General features: G+C 45.9%; 1 protein-coding gene across 5 annotated transcripts in view; it reads right to left on the bottom strand.

Moving 5' to 3' along the window:
• The window catches only part of BACH2 (BTB domain and CNC homolog 2), a 190,592-nt gene that overhangs the window by 15,842 nt on the left and 154,191 nt on the right, over positions 1 to 20,559 (bottom strand). For all 5 annotated transcript variants that reach the window (XM_072855491.1, XM_072855486.1, XM_072855487.1 and 2 more), the window contains one exon: positions 4,209 to 5,753. In XM_072855491.1, the coding sequence (XP_072711592.1) occupies positions 4,209 to 5,753 (1,545 nt within the window). The remainder of the gene's footprint in view (positions 1 to 4,208; positions 5,754 to 20,559) is intronic.

Consider the following 20,559-nt stretch of genomic DNA (forward strand, 5'->3'; position numbering starts at 1 on the left):
ACCAAACTCTGGGGAGGAACTACATACAACAGCAAGTTAACACCTTAACATGCATTTTCCTTGTTTGTTCTTCATTCTGCATAACACTCTTCACTGAGTACAAACATTAAGCAGTGAAGAAGACTCAGCTTAGGTAACCCACCACAGCTCCAGTACATTTCTGGTAGGGCAACTTTGGTTTACCCCCTTTTACTGGGGCTCTGACTTTGCTAAGCATCAGCAGGCGAACAGAGAAAGGGTGGCTGCCTGTCACTTAACATGGAGGGTTCTGGACTCTCACTGAAGGTTATTTGCCTTCACTATCCTCAATGGTCCAATTGCATTAGCTCTGCCTTTATGAAAATTTCCTTTGAAAAGTGAGTCACTAACCCAGGCGGGAAATTCTTTTGAAATATAAATGAAAGACACATTGAATGCAATTCTCTAGATAGTAATAGTTCTTGGAAAACTCCACCTCTTACCTCCTCCTACCCTTGTTTATTCTTTTCCTCAGAACACTCACTCATCAAATTAGACTGAGCTGAGATCTCTTTTTAACTGGTTTAGCAGTATAATATTTTTTACAAGTTCTCTAGCAGAAAAAAACCCGTAAATACTTGCTGAAGAAATTGAATATCAAGAAAAGCAGGTAGTGCTGAAGTTTCTGTTCCTAAGTAGGTTAACGGATCGACAAACTACTTCCTTCTCAACAATTCATTATTTCAGGGCTTATTGTTTTGTTGCTGCTATTTTAAGCAGGATTGTCAGAACCTGCCTGCAAGCACCAAGAGTAAGTCTTCTCTCTAGTACTATATCCCAAGAACTGATTTTTAACAACCTGTGGAGGCCTGAGTGAGCTGGACAAAAAAAGCAACACAAACTGTTAAATGTTGCTGTAAAGTCCCAGCAGATCAAGTAATGGCCCTGTTCCTGCAACTCCGTAAGACAGGGATACCCCACATTGCACTTGCTGCTTTTATCACAAAGCCTTAAGAAAGGGAAATCTCAGAAGATTCTGAGTGGATTCCTTAACAGGAAGGAAAACGAAAGGCAAAGACACCCCGGAGAGGATTTACCAGCCACCCTGGGGAGGATTTACAGGGACTGCCACCTCCTCTGAGACTTGCAACCCTGTATGGGACAGGGAGGCTGGCCACAGAGCAGGGTCACCTTCACCCACCTTCACGCTGAGCCCTAGCACCATACAACTTGGGCATGTGCTCCTGAATGGCATCTGTCTGCGGGACAGCAGAGTGCCTGAAAAAAGCAGGGAGCAGAAACCTTTCACCTACTTCTCACACAATCAATACACCAGCAAATGATGTTTTGTGACATTAATTCTGGCACTGATAGCACTCCAGGACCCAAATCAAGACCAACAAGGTTCAAATTCCAGGGGAACTGAGCAGCTCCGTGAGATAACCAAGGGTCAGAGTCCATCAGGCTTATTCCCATCAGGCCATCCCACCCAAACGAAAGCCCACCCGCAGCAGAAGAGCCTGCACGGCCACTCTCTGGAGGGGCGAGCACCTGTGTGTCACCCCCCGCTATCTTATCAGGTGCTTTTTGAAGAGAAGCCCAGCAAACACTGTGTGATCTGATATGACAGGGTGCAAGGGACCCATCTGGGAAATCATCAGGACAGCAAGGGCAAACCGACAATTTCGGGAATGGAGAAAAATTCCCATGCAGCTTAAGGGGAGGCAAAGGACAGAAAGCAGTCCATTTCAGACTGCTGTGAGTCTCTCCTGCTGTTTTAATGGCAGCCAAATTGCTAAAAGCAGGTAGAGTGACTTATACAAGAACTTCCTGCTGCCATTAGGCATCTTCTGCTTCCTGGTTTAACATATCCTTCACTGAGGTTTCCACAGCAGCGGATCTTGCAGGATTGCAGGTTACACACCCCAAGTCGCTGTATAAATACAACATTGTTTAATAAGGCTGCAATGTCCTTTCTTGTATTGGTAACAACCTTTACAAATTCATTTTTCAGACAAAATCTGTACCGAAGCACTGGTGTGATCTGTTTACCCTTCGCTTGCTCAGGATACTGCAGTGCAACCTCACGGAGCATTAATTTCCTCACCACATTTTTAATGCCCAGCAGTCCTAATCAAAATGCCCTGGGGGAAAAAAAAGGAAAAAAAAAAAGGAAAAAAAAGAAAGAAAAAAAGAAAAAAAAAAGAAAAAAAAAGAAAAAAAAAAGGAAAAAAAAGCGCCTTATCAGCAGTCCCAGGGACTCAGCACAGTGCAGAAGATCTTCCCAGGAGGAAACCAGCAGCAAAACCAGGAGGGGAGCAAACCCTTCCTAGCCCTGCCCCAGAGCCAGACACGTCTGCCTGCCAGCAGCACACCGAGACGGCCTCCCGTACCCCACCCGCTTGCTCCTCCCGTGAACATCCTTCCTCTCATCCATGCTCCTGCACACATTTGCACACTTCTTTTGGGAAACCACCAACAACCCCCTATACCCTTCTCATTTGACTTTTCTGGGCTCATTGCTGCTGCAGCATCTCCACACAATTAGCCAATTATGACAGCTAATTAGTCATTAAACCCCAAAAGGCTAACCTCCTGCCCTCTTCACTGCCTCACGCTGTGCATTAGCCCTTACTGAGCAAGCAGCGCACGTGGGTGGAGATCCGATGCTCCCCTGGGTCCCGTTCCCTGCTCTCTTCTGCCCCTCATAAAGGCAGGACTTCGTCAAGTAACCTTGGTATCGCCAAGCAAAGCGGTTCTGCTGTAGGGCTTCCCGAACGAGGTCCTACGCACAGTATCCCATGCAGCCTTCCAAAAAGACTCACCTCCTTTCTGCATTGTCCCCAGCTCAGGACATAGGGACAAACAAGAACTGTCCTTTCAAAAGCACACGTACAGCATGAGAGGGCTTAGGACACCCCAGGCTCTTCAACTCTTCCTTAGAGCTAAGCAGAAAACCACCCAACTAAAGGAATCATCCACATTTGTCTGGAAGGTATCTTCCACAGCCTGGGATGTAGCTGGAATAAGGATTGAGGGATAAAAAAAAGTTCACTCTTTTCATCCCTAGCCTACAAGTAAGCCCAACTGGTTCTGTCCTGGGTGTTCACAGCACGTGGACCCCCCAAACTTGCACTCACTGCTCCCCACACTGAAGCACAAGCTCTCAGTGGAGATTTCAGTGGTACTAGAGGAGCCAGGTACACGATTTCACCCAGATGCTCTCCAGTCATGCAGTTTCCTAATGAAACTCTCTGAAAACATCCAGTCTTTTTTCAGTTTCTGGGCTCCACAACGTTTCTCCATGATTTAAGTCTTCCCTCAAACTAGTGACTTCACACAGACAGTTTATTTGATCATGGTTAGCCAGTTATCACTGCAGCATCTCCAGCTGGCCCATCTCTGGTTTTAAAGTGGACCCTTTTTCTCGTTCTCTCATGGGACAGCTCCATGACAATTCACAGCTTGCTCTCCAGTCCCCGACCGTCCCCCTGCCATTCCCCTAACAGTCCTGTAAATTAAAGGATAACTTCTCTTTGAGACCATTTATGCAATGGCTGCTAGAGGTCACCACCAAACACAGTGGGGTCACGGGCAGGAAAAATCATCTCAGTTGTCACTTAACGGAGGCAAAACCCATTACCTGCATGTGTGAGACACACACACACACACACACACAAGATGACTTGAACACCATTCCCACAGCCGAGAGTGGCCAGCTATGCAACTGTTCAAGTCATTTCACACCTCCTTCTCCTCCCACTCTGCCCCCTCTACTCAGGCTGTTCGCGATATGCAGCAGGGGCTCTTGGTGCAGGCTGCCCGACCCTCGGTGCCAGCAAAGGCACGGCTTGAGGTTGCTCAAACACACCAGCAGCAATAACAAGCAGAGCTGGAACCACCTCGGCAAACTAAGAATGAGGAACGGTGCTTTGTGCGGTGGGCGAGGGAGGGAGAAGCACAGGACACTGCTAGTAAATTCCCAAGCACATCAGTGTGCTCTTGTCATTCAGCAGTTTGCTATTGCCCCATACTCAAATTCTGATAAGCGCCAAACACCTTGGAGGTCAAGCAGACCTATTTACGTGAAGTCAACCATGCACACTCAGCTGACGAGGGAATAAGTAGAAGTTACTCTTTCCTCTATAAACAAAGAAAGCGCAAAGAAATGCCAAGTCATTCGAGAGAATAAAGGAGCGATTAATTGGGTCACAACAACTGCGATATATGTACTTATCTTAAATCCCTACCTCATGCCCTCTGTCTTGCACAGGACATGATTCACTGTCTGCTTCTGAGAATGACCCAGACTCATCGCTGGAGTTTGTTCCATAGGATGGCTCACATTTAATCTGGGCTCGGACTGGGTTGTACAATCCATCCCCCACCACGCCGGGCTCCTGGTGCTCAGGCGCCAGGAATCGGGGGCCTTGGGAGCAAGGGGAAGAGGAGAGCTCGCAAAGACGCAGACTACAGGGAGAGCCACCGCTGCCGTCCTCTGCGTACGAGTAGGAAGAGCACGAGCTGGAGGTCCTGGTTCTGGTTTCCAAAGGAGGAGAGCGAGGGCAAACTTTAATTGGCACCGGACAGCTGGTGTTCGGCCGCATCCTTCCCGGCAAGTGATCAGCTGTCAGTCCGCTGTGCGAATAGGTCTGAGAGCTGGGGAGAGACTGGCTACTGCCAGCCCACAGACCCTTTGGCACAGTCTCAGTGAGGTCTTTGTCCAAGCTGCTCACACCAGAATATGAATGCACCGAAGTGTTTACTTGGTCACAAGCGTTTGAAGAGAATATAACACTCCTCCTGTCCAGTTCCCCTTCTTGCTTACAGAGAGTTTCAAAGCCGGGCCCCCTGAGTGGCGATCCCACTGTGAAGTTGGAAGCATCCTTCTGTATGGCATGGGACTGTCCATAGTTCCCTGTGAAAGGGACATAATCAGTTTTGTGGTCACCCTGAGTTGTCCCTTTTTCAAAAGGGCATGCTGGACTCCTTCCAAAGTGCTGTTGGGAAGTGCTGGGGAAGCCAACCAAATCTATGCTTTTTGTTCTGTTGAAGAAAGACCGCAAGCAAGAAGGAGAGGACCCACTTTTTGGCCTGTCGACACAAGTGGGGCTTGGCTGCTTCCTGTCCATTTCAACATCCCCTTCTTTATCCCTGATGTCAGGTTCATCTCCAGACAGGCAAAGTGTGATGCTTTCTTCATCGTTCTCTTCATTCTGAGGCTCGCTTTTTATCTGCCCCATAGGAAGTCCTGATTTGAGGCCATTTCCAGAGCTCTCTTCGCTGAATGTGCTTGCAAAACCTGAGGTACTGATGTGTGATGTGTTGTAGACATTCTTGGTACAAGCAAGCTGGTATTTCTTGTATCTGGGGTACCGTGTTACTGCATCTTTGTCCAAATTGTCCTTGCTATCTCTCAGCATGTCAGAGTCAGGCAGCATCCCTTCACCTTTGTCTGCTCCAGCAACAGTGGTTTCAAAATTGAAGGGCTCTTGGTGCATCCTCTCTCTTGGGCAAGATATTTTTGACGTCTCCGATTCCATCGTCTCCTCCTCGTCTCCATCCGAGTTCTCCTCATCATGCATGCGCTGACAGGTAGTATCTTTTTTGCACAGGAACAGGCCATCTTCGTTGTTCAGCAGTTGTGTCTGAAGGAAGCTGAAGCAGGAGTCCTCCAGGTTGTGCATGCGCAGGAATTCAGCGCAGTGGATGACCTCCTGGATGTTTTCCCTCGAGAGTAACAGCTTAGCAGTGTAGGCAAACTGTAACAATGGACCAAATCCCCTGACAGTGACCTGCAAAAAAAGAGAGGGAAATTGCCAGTGTTACCATCAGCTCTCGCTATCATCCCAAGTCCTTCATCACGTAGTTAGATAACCTAACAGATCTAGTGTCCAGAAATAAATACTGCTCAGTACCAGTTACTCGTCTACCAGGTCAGCAACGATGCTACATCCAGTAACTATCACTGCTCCCTTTATGTTGCTCCTGTACATCATTGTACAGGTTAGCTGAGCATTATTTTTCCCAAATACCTTGAAGACCTATGAACTAAGCCTCTGCTATAAGAAAAGACTGAAAAAACAGGCTGGTGTGGACGCTGCTAATTCTTGGATGGATCTTATTTTAACTGTGATGCAGCCCACCACCCTGAAAGTACCAATTCAAATTTGATTCTTCTGCCCTGATGGAAGCTCTGGTGAACAGTGGTTTCAAGTTTAAGGTACCCCTTAAATACCAAAAGTGTTTTGAGAAGGAAACATTTAATACTATAGAAAAATTCAACATCAAATATCTTTCTGCCTCTTTCAAGAGCAAACTGGTTCCTTTTTTTCTTCTCAATTTTTTGCAGGCCATTGATGAATAAATAATAGGTAAGTACTGACTGCACAGCTCTTTTCTCCATCCTATGGAGATTATTCTCCTCATACTGTTCCTGATTTTAGTGAGTCTAAGGTACAGCTAACAGGAGAGAAATCCATATTCATAGTTCAAGTGATCCAAATCACTCCGAGTCCCACCTCAGTACTTAGTTTTCCACCATTTTCTTTGTAGAAAGATTAACAACTGTTTCCAGGAGAGTGATCTCCAACTAACTGTTCCAGGTCTGAGTTATGCGCCACTACTCGTCCTTTTTTCTCATCATACCATCTACGCTATATTTTACATTCACATATTATATGTTAAAAAATACACACTTTCTCCCCCCAGAATTTTTACAGTGATATCTTCACATATAACTATCAAATAACTTGCTAAGCCACATGGTAAACTATAGATATTGTCTAATTTTTTACAAAAAATGCACTGGCGCTAACTTCTGTTGCATTTTCCGCCCCAATGGGCAGGAAACAAAGGTACTGGACAAACTCTGTTCTTCATGAAGCAGCGAGAGGCTGCTTCAAAACCAGAGCTCACCATCAAGGATAAAGGTTTCTCCACAAGAAGGAGGAGATGCAGTGGTTTGGCCACTCAGTTGAGATTTGTGAGACCACAACTCAATTTCCCATTGCACCGACCACCTTCTACATGACCCTGGCAAGTCACTTCAGTCTCACTTCACCAAGACACCTTCTTGCCTTGCTTGCATGTCATATTCATAGATCTGAGTTCTCTGTGCTTTGCATACCAAGGAAAGACATCTAGCTGTGATTCAGAGCAGCCAGACAGCTAAACTGAGCAACAGCAACCACATCTGGCACATCTGTGTGTACCTGCACACCTATGTGAGGTTGGGATGCACAGCCTGAGACCTTCCTCTGGCTGTAGGTGTCTCTAGTAGGTGTTCCCAGCTCAGCTTCTTCTTTTAAAACAAACAAGAAGAGGAAGCACTGCTGTCCCCTTTTTGTCAAATAGCCTAAAGATCAGAAGAGGGACCCGGAAAGTAGGAGACCAGGTTCCTTCCCTAAGCTGTGGGGATTCAATCTCACATCTCCCAGCTCCTCAAAAGGATATGCTGTCCAGTAGGTGTGGGATACCCTCTGAAGGTGAGCTGCTTTTCCCTGTCCTTCCAATTGAATTGACACCCCTGAGCAAGAAGCTGCTCAAAAGGTCGGTGAGACATCAGACCATGAATTTGTGATGGTCTTATTAGTGATTAGCATAAATCTGAGTGAATGATTTGGTTCATCCCAATGAAAAGCCTGTAAATTCCTTACACTGCCTCAGGACCAGTGGTAGAGCTCACAGATTTTTATAGAAAATCCTGACTTCCAGAAACAAGCCTTTGTTATTCATAGATCTGCACTTGTGATGCTGGATTATGAAGATAGCACAAGTGGTGCAGACTTTGATGGAGAGGAAAATATTTTAAAACACCTCTAAAATTGCTCCCAATAGCTTTTCCATACATAATATTACTGCTGTATCTGCTATTTTAAGAAACAGCACATTTTCATGCACGTACTTACACACTTGCACATTCCTGTTTTACAATACACCCCTGGTACAGAATTGCCTAGATTTACAGCTGGCTATTAAACTGATCTCTGCTTTATCAGTGTTACACTTTCTGCCTATTTGTTAGATTATCAGCTCACTAAAGGCCTATCTGCATTTCATCTATGCAGCATGATTAACAAAATTGCTCAAGAACTTAATGAGCTACTCGCAGGCCAATATTTCTCTTTGATAAGATCTTCAGTGTGGGGACTTACATATTCCTACACGTCTTGTAAGCTCTGCAGCAGCATAGGTCCGTAGGAGCAGCCATAAATACCGTCTGGGGTTTTTGGGTCCCTTTTGATGAGGAGGGACTCTGGAGCACAAAACCAGCTCTCCTGGCAGTTGTGTCACTTGGCCACTAGGTGGAATGACTGGAAAGCAAATTAAAATAATTTTCTGTGCTGGGCCAAGGTTTCACCTGCCCCAGTGCAGGCACGCTGCAGAGCCTCGGGCTGACTCATACCACCCCACAGCAAAGCTGTCTCCCACGCTGACTCAGGTTTTCACTCCCAATAAACCACCATGATAACAAACAGCTGTTACAGATGTTCTGTGCTGGATGTATCGGAAGCAGAGCCCAAGACTGCGCTGTGGGCTCCCCACGATGCCCAGCAGATGCCTCAAGTGAAGGATGACGAAAATGCTGGTAAAACATGTGCCTTGACTTCGTTATGAGATCTTACCCGGTTTCACAACTTTCCTCACTCTCACAATCTTCAGATCCAAAGGGGGAAAGTTTCTTTTCAAGCACCCGGCGCTTGTCATTGCCCTCAGGGAGGAATCTCTCAAGTGCCAATGCTTGAAACTGCACAAACAATAACTCTGGTAACAAACGGATGCAAAGCTTGCTGCCAAGTGTGAAAGCCAGCGCAATCTCTGTCGCCTGAAGCTGTCTAAATATTGATCCAGCCCCCGTGGCGGGTCCCCCGCCTCAGCCCCACCAGCTTTGGGACTGCCCGCATCTGATGCATTCTGGCAGGAAGGCTGGAATCAAGGCGCTGGAGCGTGGCTATGAGTACTGCGCATTGGGAAAGAAAAGGCTTTGAAGCTGCGTGTATTACCATCACAGACGCATTTCTGTAGGAAGAGGTAAGAACAGTCTTTTAAAATGATTTGACCTGACTGATGCGTCCCAGTGAAAACAGTTAGTGAAACCAAGTTGATCTGTGTTTGCAGAAGGAAACAGATAATTTCTCTGATATAACAGTCTCCATTTATGTGTGAGAGAAACCTTTGCTGGATGGGTAAAACACATGCCAGCAACCATCTCAGCTTGTTTTTTTCCCCTACTGTAAATAAGATGCCATATGTCCAAGATTTGTTTGCTTTAAACCTTATTTTCCATATAAATTAATGTCTAAGTAGGCAGGTCAATTTGTGGGAACCTCCACTGGGCACCTTGTCCAAGCTCATATGCCAAGTCCCTGCTTCCCTGCCCTCCAATCATTTGCCTTATTCCAATTTCTACCCGTTTCTATTGTTTAAATGGAACTGACTGGCTACAAGAAAACCAGGCAGAGAAAAGGCAAAACGTACATACAAAACAACAATGCCCACACTGACAAGAAAGGCAAAGCAAAGATCTCAGCTTCTCAGAGGCTTGCTTTCCCTTATCTTTCAAGACAGGCCAGGAGAGGACTTCTCCTGTGTACTTGAAACATGCCAAACGCCCCACCAAGTCTAACAACAAGTCACTTTATTTTGTCTTGCTCCTGTCCCCAGTTGGTCTTGTATGCATTAAAACCCTTCTGCACACCTAGTGCATGGAGAACACGGGTACCTAAGCCGTCTGGCACATTTTCTTGCTCTACACCAGTCCAAGAGATCAAGCACCAGGGGTCCACATGCAGCTCCTGCCTCTGCCGTGCTGCCACAGGTACACCACACTCAGCATGTGGTCCGGAGGTCTAAGTCAGTTCAGCGTTGTGGCGATAACAAGCCTGACCACTGCTAAGGTGAAAGAAAGAAAGTTCTCCAGCCCTTTATCTTCTACTTGTCTTTCAGACTGAGCTAGCTGAGCCAGGGGATGTGTTTTGTATGTCCATGCCCTCATGAGTTTATGGTACTGAGGAACGGGCTGGAAATAATGCAATGATATAATCACCGTCAAGAGAGTTGTTAATCAGCGTTAGCCATATTGAATTTACCAGCAAAATACAGACAGCAGCCCTGCAGAAAATAAGCATGCAAAATCTATTTTAGTTCAGTCCGACACTGCTTTTCTCCTTACAGAGTCCTGTGGAGTGCAATGCTCTGGTTAAGTTGTAATTGATTTAAGTGACCAGACTTCCACTACTTCCTTTGGGAGATCATTGCCAGACTCTACTTACAACCTCCTTGTGAGGAAATCTTCCTTCCCTTATTTTCCTCCATCATCTCTCATTATATTTCCTCGATGCATTCTGTGTAATGCTTCTTCCTTTTGGAGAAACAGTTGTATTGTCGTTACACTCTCTGCCTTCCCTTCTTCTCTGGTTGGTATTATATCATTAACGAAAAACTGGCTAATTCAAGGAAAACAGTATTGATCACTGTCAGATGGGAGAATAAAAAGCTGAGACGAGAGTCAGCAATGAGAAATGCTAGTAAAGAAGGCAGCATTACAGATGCAAATACAGAGCGTTTCTAGCACAGCATTTTTCTAGTACTGGGCACGCACTATTCTAAAATTAGGAGGAGGGTTAGCTCACTTCCACATTAGGAACATCGTATTTTCGTAACGGACTTCTAGGGCAGAAATTCTATTTTAAATGTAGTTGTACACACACCCACAGGCACCACGGGAGACACAGCACTGTGGGTAAACTCTCTCTGGCTCCCCGTTGTATGGTCTCCTCCATGACGGCCGATCAAGCGAGCCGTGGAGGCCTCTGCATTGTTTTGAACACACGGGACGTGGCCTCAGAGCACATGCAGAGGTCTGACATTTCTGTGGATGAGCTGGAATCGCTGTGCACTGCAGAGTTCATCAGTGCATGCTCATTAGCTGGCTGCCCAGATTTACAGATGTCTCAAAATCCCAGACAAATAGACAAAATCCTCCAATTCTGCACAGACAGTATTTCTTACGGGGGGGGAAAAAAGGTTATTTCCAAGGGAAACATGGATGTCTGGTAACCCTGCTCCGAATGGCATCTGTATGAAAAGCTGCATCTGGAGCGGGGAAGGTCAGCCCCTGCAAAATGCCAGCAAGTCTGAGTTCAATTTAAAGAGGGGAAAAGTTATTAAGGGCAAGGAAAGATCACTGTAAACATGTAGGAATGTAAAACTTGGCAAGGCAATATCTAAAATGGAGCAAGAGAATGTTTACAGTAATCTGATGCACACTAACATCAAGAACAGAGAAGAATTGTCTAGTTTGCTATGGGGTGCTATTGCCGATTGCAGTGAGAAGGAACTGAAGAAATGTAGGGATTTTTTCCTGACACTCAACCTAACAGCAAATTCAGTGAGATCCTGGAAGGCTTTCCAGGGAAGATGATGGATACTTTATGTCTAAGTACTGCAAAGCAAAACTAACAAAGCACAACCTTATTCCAGCAAGGTGGGCTTTAATTTGGTAGGCTTTTCCAGGTTTAATTTCTGTGTTAATGAGGGCACAGTGCCAATGACCTTCTAGAAAACAGCATCAAAGTTCAACAGCAAATGTACATGCAATTGTTCCTTCTCAAATAAAGCATACCTGGGGCATATTCAAAGAACAAGCTCATTGGTGGTGGCGTGGGAGGGCAGAGCCCCCTCCTCCCCTCCAGGGATGCAATGAGATCTGCAGAACGTTAGTTGCTAAATCGTACCAAATTGGGGGTAAATTAGACGGCCAGACCTTCGGACCCACTGAGAACGCAGAAGTCCCGACAGAGCGGCACAGGGGCAGATTATTATCTTTATGCATTTGAGTAGTCTTGTTGAAATCAATAGGAGTACTGATGGGTTTTCTGTGGAGCATGCAAGCTGCTTGTAGGATTATGGATTACATTTTTAGTATTTTGATTTTCAGGTTAAATTCATCACCAGGCACCTAAAAACAGTTAGAAGCTCCTCATCTCTAATCTCCAAACATTGATTTAATTATTAAGCCATTTTGTGGGGAAGGAAGAAAGGAAAATTGAATCAAACCTCACATGCTGAATATCAAATCCCGAACTAAATATTAATTTAAAACAATTGGATAGAAACATAGAAGAAATGTGACTGTTTCTTGCAGAACTCAAAATCAATCCGTTATTCACATACTGTTTTGTAGCGGGCCTACTGTGGTACCCATTTTGTTAACCTTTCAGTGTTGCTATTGCAATCTAAAGACCTTTCACATCCATCTCAGCCCTGAAGTTTGTCTAATAAGCCCAAGGATGTAGCAAACAAACTACTAACTTCTCACTCGGCCAGTGTGTTCCTAACACTACAACTTATATAATCAAACACATGCTAGAAATAGGAGATAAGATTAGTGACAGTTAACTGCTGCTATTTTTTTCCACAGCCTGAAGAAGGTCTCTGGGATTAAATATTAACTCTAATCTTATTTGCTAAAATTAGCGCACACTGTATTCTTTTTCTTTTACAGCCAATTGCAAGTATAGCGCAGAAGTTATTTTCAGAGTGTAATCTGATAACCAAAATCAGTCACCAAAGCTGTTGTTCCATTAAGAGTTAAGAGACTTCCCGGTTATTTACTTAGTTATTTTTACTCGGGATGGTGGAGCCTGGCAGACTCTGTTTTTCCTAGCTTGAGCTTATTTGGTTTGGAAAACTCTCTGAAAGATTTACATATATGACTAGGCTCAAACAGGTCAGTCGCATGTGCAAAATCAACGGTGCTAGATATCATGGTTTGTCCCTATATATGCACAAAGTAAGCCTGCAGACAGTCAGGAACTGTTTTGAAACCGTGATCCTTTTACATAGGGTGGGAACACGCAGGAGGCAGGAAAAAGTCAGAAGAGGAGGTGATAAAAAGCAGAGTACTTTCATAAGCCAATGTCATGCCAGTATTTTACTGCATTTTCCCCTCTTTAATTTAACAGCATTTAAATGTTCTCTCACCAGCAGCCTACCGATGTATTTCCCCTATCTGCTCATAAAGCCGTGGAGCTCCTAAAATGAGTAATCGCTCTTTAAAATTCAACTTGTGCGAGAAGCATCAGACGCAGGCATTTGTATTATCTGGGCTTTTAAACAAGAGAGGAATGTACAAGTCGCTGATGGAGAAGACCGTCGAAGAGAGGCCTTTGTTTTCACTCTCAACCCACTTGTTTAATTAAGCAGATACCCTGCTGGCCCCAGTTTAACATTCTGCCACTTCAGGTAGCACATACAGATTTGGTCAGAAGAGTGACCCGAGGTCCAAGTGACAGTCTGGCATCTCCCACATCGCATCACATCACATCACACTGCAGGGGTGGGAGGCCACCACAACAGACACCCCTGGGCATGAGTCCACACCAGGGGAAGGGAGAACCTGGACACACAGCTCCTTTCTTCGAGAGGCCGATTTGCCTAATTTTTTTTAATTTTTTTTTTTTAGCATAAAGTCCCACTGAAAAAGCTGCCACCTGCAAAGCCACACCAAGGCTGGGCTAAGGGGCATCCCAATATCTTTCCACTGCATCCTCCACAACAGCCTCTTGAGGTGTCAGGCTGAGAGCTTCAAGGAGATGCTTAACTCCCTTTAGCAGTACTTCTACGAAAGATGCCACATTGGAAGTGCTCGTTCAACTTCCAATTTTGCACTTTCCAAAAAAAAAAATGCACAGGTGCCCGCCTCAGCCTTCCCCCTTGAAGTCCCAGCTTTCGGCCAGACAGTGAATTTACACTAGAAGCCCTGACTGCCTATGAGAGAGTATTTACACATCAAAGGAGAAAACCAAAAGACTTCTCATTTTCCTCTCTCTGGCATAACGAACACATCCAGGGGCAGCACTTCAAAGGACCTCCTCCCCCCCACTTGAAAAGGAGGGAGAGACCAATATCCCTGAGTCCCCGCAGAGCATCACGATGCTCCCGGGCAGCAGGTGCGACCACAGCAGGTGAGACGGGGAGGAAGGAGAGGTCGTTCATGCTAGACTCGCCTTGAGGATGGGGAGCAATAATTGCAAACCACGTCCATCGCCCCGTGAGAAGTGCGTCAGCGCTGACGGCGGGACAAGTGGCTCGGAATGATTGCTGAGCGTAAAGATGGTGTAAACAGCCAGCGGATCAATGCCCACGTTATTGGTTATGTCAGCGTTTGACCGCACGTGACTTATGGGTGGAGAGCAAGAGTTAAGGCACCCGCATACTTGGGTTTTTCTGAGTCAAATTCGCTGCAGTAATAGCCCCAACTTCGAAGCATTCTCAAAAATCCTGGCCCCCAAGCCTGGGGCCAATAATGTCAGATGAACCAAAGGGGGAAACAGGATCAGAAGAAGTCTAAGAAATAAAAAAAAAAAATTCAGAGCAATAAAAGTAAAAATAATCTCTGATCCAACTGCAATGCTTATTTTAATCCACAACTTCAAGTTTTATTTCATCTCAGAGTTATTGAAGCCCAACTGAAATTCTTTTGACCTTTCAAAACTGAGATTGGTTTCAAATCAAAACGAAGAATTTACTTTTGGAAATCCTGACAGTATCCCTGGGCATTTTCAGCATCCTTTCCATTTCTGAAAATTTTAAGGGGAAATTAATTTGTTGACTTTGCCAGACCTTTCAGAAAATACACTGTTTATTGAGAAGGAAGGTAGAAATCACCACGCATAAGCCTCAATACTTTGCTGCTGACACATTTCAGTGCAGAAAACAGCAGGCATCATCACCAAACATAGATGAATACGCTTGCAAAACTGAAAGGCTACAGGACTGGAAGATCCAGTGCTTTTCCATAGCAGGGATGCACTGCCTGGACCACATCTACTCCAACCATTGGTCTCTGGCAGACGTCCCCTGGCACACCCCATTAGGCAGCTCTGGGTTTTACCATCTGCAGCGGTTTGCTGAGCGTAAGGGAACGTTCGCCTGCACGGCTGCTCCTCCGGGCCACAGCCCGGCACGAGAAGCTGGGCACCCAAGGCAGCAGGTCTGCACAGAGCTGAGGGGCTGTCGGCAGGGCAGCCGTGCTGGCAGCAGGGCACACCACCTTCTGCCACCCCACCATGGCACACCACCTTCGGCAAAACAGCTCTTGGGCTGGAGGGGGGAACTTCTTACACCCCTGCAAGCAAACCTGCCACGTGATACCCGTCACAGCCCTTATTTTAAAACCTTGTATTGAAGTCAAACACTAGTTTATTAAAACATTACGAGAATACTGCCTGCAATGCTATGCATCAAACAGGAGGAGTGACAGCTGAAGTGCCACTGTTTGGAGAAAACACCTCAATGAACTTCAGCAGAAGGAGACAATTTTTTCCTAACTAATTATGTGGCTCAGGGTATGTTGTCGATGTTAGAGGCTGCCCAGGGAGCAACTGGAGAACACAGAAAATTCAAAATTACAGCCAAGAGAGTACCTGCAGGCAAGCATAGGTGAAAAAGCTTGGAGGTGAACTTTCAGGCTACTGAGGTCAGACTCTGGGTGGAGGTGTTAGAAAGAAACTTAGAGACGAGGATGTTTCAAATAACCTTTTCTCTGAAGGAACAACTGGGCTACGACATGACTGAATCAACAAAGAACACATAAAAACCAGTGGCACTAATGAGCACTTTAAACACTCAGGCACGAACTGGAGGGTGGCTCAGCAGAAATACTGCCTTCTCTCCTTGGGTGCCCGTGCAAGCCATGCTGAAACCAGCAGGGAAGAAATGGGCAGAAACTAACAGATTTTAACCCAAGAGCATCATCAGAATTAAAGTGCAACTGTTATTTAAAATTAAAATCAGTCCCATATTTTTGCAAAAGGAAAACTAAACTGACCCCCAGATTAAAAAAGAAAAAAAAAAAAAGAGAGAAAGTGTTGAACAGTGAGGAGGGGGGAGGAAGGAGTGGGAAAGCTTTCACAGAATAAAAATTGTGAGAGAAGAGCCTGTGAAAGATCTGTTTAGGTGCATATCATGAGCCGAAGTGGGGAGAAAAAGGGAAAAAAAGCAGTTTAAGAACTTCTAGAATGAAGAAAGAAACTCTAGAAGCCTCCAAGTTACATTAGGAAATGTCAAAACAGACAGAAAATGAAGATGCGTGTAGAAATTTGCTAATTCAGAGGGTGCTTAGAGGAGTGGTTCAGAGTTTCCGAAGCTGCAATTAATACACAAACACAACAATACAGAAAAATTACAAAGACCTGTAAATTACACCAATACTCCTCTTTCCCAAGCATGGCAGAATTTATTTATGTGAATAAACTATATAATAGTGTTTTAAATACACAGTGCATTAAATACACTGTAATTACTTTATAAAAACAAGGAATACTTCACAGCAAGGCATCTCCCTACAAGCCCTACTATTATACTTTGTGTAGCGTAGGAGAGGAAGAAACAGGCTCTGTCAGATATGATTTAGGAAAACACAAGGCTGCACTCTGACGAAGAGAGCTAAATTAGAAGACAAAGGAGCTGGAGAAGAAGCAGGCTCAGGAGACAGGGCTGGATAACATCTGATGCAGCTCACGGATGCTCTGCCGTGGTTTTGACGGGGCTGACGATGCCAGTGCTTCTGGCATTGCCCGTGACCGCACGCCGGCATGGCACAGCATATAAAATCACTGGCATCCTTACGCCGGGGTAGCAGAGAGCGCAGCCCAGCAAATACCGTAACATTTCAAATCCAGAGACGCTTTTGCTGGGCTGTGGAAGGAACTGAATGTCAAAGGCTTTACTATTGCGCTTCACGAGGTAACCAAGCAATTACAATTATTAACTGGTAGGCTGCAACCCTGTATAAATAACCCAGCTTCCTGCAGGCATCGTATTTTTAAAACAAAACCTGTCAAATGCTGCATTTGTTCTAGTTTTCCTTCCCCTCCTCCCCTGCCTTGCCTTTTAATTTCCGGTATTTGGACACGCAATTTTTCTGCGTTCACCTCGTTTTTGTTCTTGCGTGGCTACTAACAGATCTGAGGATTACGGTGGCTTTTGTTCCACTGCTTGGTGCTCACAGTTCATCAATGACGTCTGCTCAGCTCAGCAAAGCAGGTTTGCAAGGAGAACCAGCCACTGCTGAGCTGGCAGAGTTGGTCCCCTCCTGTCCTCCATGAGGAGCAGTTAACTGCTCCCACGGTGGCCCAAAAGGTTAGCTAGGCTCCATAAATCCCACCAGAAAAAATCGGAGGCATTTGCCTTCTTGCTGAGATTTCATGTCTGCTGCGAGCAAAGGTAAATGGCTCTTTTAGTCCCTAAAGGACTGCAGGCTCAGCAGGAGTGCCCCGCAGCTAAGTGGTCGAAGGCAGGGAAGGATGGGTAGGATGGGCAATGGCATCCCAGGGCAGCCACAGCCCCACACCTGGCTCCAGGCTGTCCCCAAGGAATTGACTTCTCCCTTTCTGCTTCATACGTGAGATTTTTAAGATCTACCCAGAAAGTGAGGGGTAGAAAATGCCATCTACCCTACGAGCCCTAGAAATACTCTCCATGTAGAAAAACAATGGCATTTCCAGCTTGACATGTGACTTCCCTGTCCTGGGAGGGTGGAAGTCAGAACTTTACAGCTATTTGTGTGTGTGTGTGTGTCTACATATGCTCACGTGCACCCACGCATGCTAGTGTGAGAAAGAGACTAGAGAATGTGAACGTGTGTGAAAGGGACTGAATTAGCCCCATCTGCTCCGAAAAGATCATTTTCTCCTTGTATTTCTATTACCGTCATATCATTGCCACACTAGAGCGCTTCTAAAAGGCTACAGCTCTGGCAGCCAGCATCATTACAGCTGCTCAGATTATTAACAGTATAAATAAACTCTCAGAGACACTACTAAGAAAATATTAACTACAATTATCACTGTCTGATAAAATAATGAACAGTGAAGTGTTATTCTGCTGCCTCCGTCACCAGTGTGCATTTATGTGTGCCGTGAGTAATGAAAAACAGTTTATTTGCATACTGAATCATCCTGGAATTGGTTCTTGTTATTTTATTTTATTTATTTTTCTAAAGATCAAGCAGCACAGGCTGAAGCTCCGTGTTTGCAGAATTCCGTGTACCCCGCCTCCTTTCCCGCCGTATATAATCCCATTAATTCCAAGTGAACAGAAAGCTGTGCCCGTAGCCATGCACATGTCTGTTGGAGGAGGGAGACGGGGCAGTGTAAAGCTACCAGCAGCAACTCTAAAACCTCCTGATGGACTTTTATTCTTGGGTCTCGTTGCTTTTTCTCCCTAGACGAGGAGCAAGGGCCCACACGATGTCAATGCCATGTTTGCTGCGTGGATCCTCCTTGCCTTCACCTCCTCCGCTGGTCTGCACTGCTTTGGCTTTGTGAGCTCTTTTTTCCTCACATTCCCCAACGATACTCCCGAGTCCTGTCCTTTCTTGGCAGCAGTGGGAAACTCGGGCCTGGTTTCTAATTAACAGAAGTTATTACTTCCCTGCAAACACTGGGAAAAAAGTTCTTAATCGCTTGGAGAGCAGGAGATGGGAGCAGGAGCCTTTCGCCCCATGTCCTGGGGCCGGGCTCCAGCCCCTGCACCCGAGCAACGCCCTCCTTGGCAGTCGAAGGTCGCAGGTTGGCCTTTGGACATCATCTATTCATTAGTGGAGGTCATTAAAATGAGGAGAAATAAGCTACCTGAGCCTGAAACCATTCACTGCAGGGCAGACATGACGCTGAAGCTCCAGCTCAGGCGGCTTGTTCTCACAGCCATGATTCGGGAGAAGCCACCCTCTTTTAAGCTGGGCTCTGTGGATTAGTAACTACCCAGCCTTAATTAAAGACATCTTCCCAGGAAAGTGCCAAGTAAAGCCCCCGCTTTGTTCAGCTCTTCCCTACCAGGCCACCGCAACAGACCTGACCACCGGCAAGGAGGGACACAAGTAAAGGCCTGGGTGGGGAAGCGGCGGGGAAGCAGCGTGGGCCACACTGAGCGTTTGCTGGCCTGAGCCCCCAGTGTTGATGGCAGCCGACACTGCCTGAACCCAACAGATGCGAAAGCGACATTTTCTCCGTCAGGGATTGGGGCGATGGTGACGATTCGGGGTGACGGCAGGGTGACAGGGTCAGCATGAGGCACGCTATCAAGCTGCATGCGTGAGCTGGGCTGTTTCCGCCTGAGCATGCAAGGCCGGCACAGGGTGAGAGCGTCTGTCAGGCTCCTGGGGAAGGGGCCGCGTCTCAGCCAGGTACGAAGGAGAATTAGAAAGATGACAGACAGGGGCAGCAGCAACGAAATGCAACCAGAAAGGAAGGCAAAAATGCAATGCTGAGTGAGAGAAAAGGGAAGGGGGCATTTTCTAGAATAGCTTCCCTCAATCTAGGCCAGAAAAATCCTGTCCTGTTACCTTTAGTGTTTTTATCCCATTGCCCTTTTTCTGTGCTCTCTTCCATCACTTCTCCAGCATCTCATGCTCCCTGCCTGGTCCCTCTTCCTCGTCTACAAGCCTTTTGTTCCACCAACCCCCCTTCCCGCGCTTATTGCCAGCTCCGAGCAGCTGGCCATGGCGGGGCTGCCTTTCGTTTTGCACTTGCACCCCCCCACACACACCCTGGAGCTCTCATTGCCCACATCGGTATGGCAGTGACAGAGGAAGAAATGTGGGGTGCACAAAACATTGTCCTCGCACGTCCCTCTCTGCCAGCTGCAGGGGAAGGACAGCTCGGAGGAGGCGATCTCCCTCCATACACATCACTGCTAGGATGGACCTCTGCTCCTGGGAGGGGAAGAGTCAAGCCACAGCCTTCCTCGATGTTTTCCCTGTAGCATCCTCCCTCTCCTCATTCTCAGCAGTTGGCCTCTTCTGGCCACCGAAGCAGGTTAGACGTGGCTTGCCCTGAATGAGTCATCTACATTAATTTTTCCTCTTTAATTAAAGAGTTCTTCTGTGAAACAATTTATGAAAACTTGTTTGCTAAGGGAAAGAAACCAATGTATTGTTCCACACACGTTTACAAACACAAACATGCTCTCTCCAAATGAATTTTGTTCCCCCAAAAGCCCCTATGGAAGGCAAAACAGAGAGAATGGTAAAGGATTCGCTGAAGAAGAACTGAAGTTCATTTTAAATCAATGTACCATGTACAAATGCTGTCTTACAAACAGGATTATTTAATTTAAACCTTAGATCTGTCAAGTTCCATTACTCCAAATGGAGCCTGTCGTTTCTTGACTTCATTATAAATCAGGATTATATTACAATTTATGTTAGGTAAAGTCACTGCTTTGATAGGAGGCAGTGAAAAAAATTACACAGCAGTCAGTAAATAGAGCAAAGTCATTGCACTGTTCTTGAAAGGCAAAAAGTCATCTTGCTAAATGAGGGTCCGAGCTGTCCTGTACCAAGACTGTTCCTAATAAATAAAAGACCTCTGGGAAAAGTGCTGAGCATACGCTGGATCTATTTTCAGCTTGCATCAGCAGCTGCTGCCCCTGGGATCGCATCTTTGCTCATACCCTACACCATATGTAATCACTCCAGTGCTGCAACCAGTAAGATAATGAAAGAGCATGGCATAAATCTATACTTGAGTGGAATGCTAAATGAGAAAAATAATACAAAAAAGGGGAAAATAAACCACATTTTCAAGTCATTAG

The sequence above is a fragment of the Ciconia boyciana genome, chromosome 3 (genome assembly GCF_034638445.1).
Source record: "Ciconia boyciana chromosome 3, ASM3463844v1, whole genome shotgun sequence".
Classification (NCBI taxonomy): domain Eukaryota; kingdom Metazoa; phylum Chordata; class Aves; order Ciconiiformes; family Ciconiidae; genus Ciconia; species Ciconia boyciana.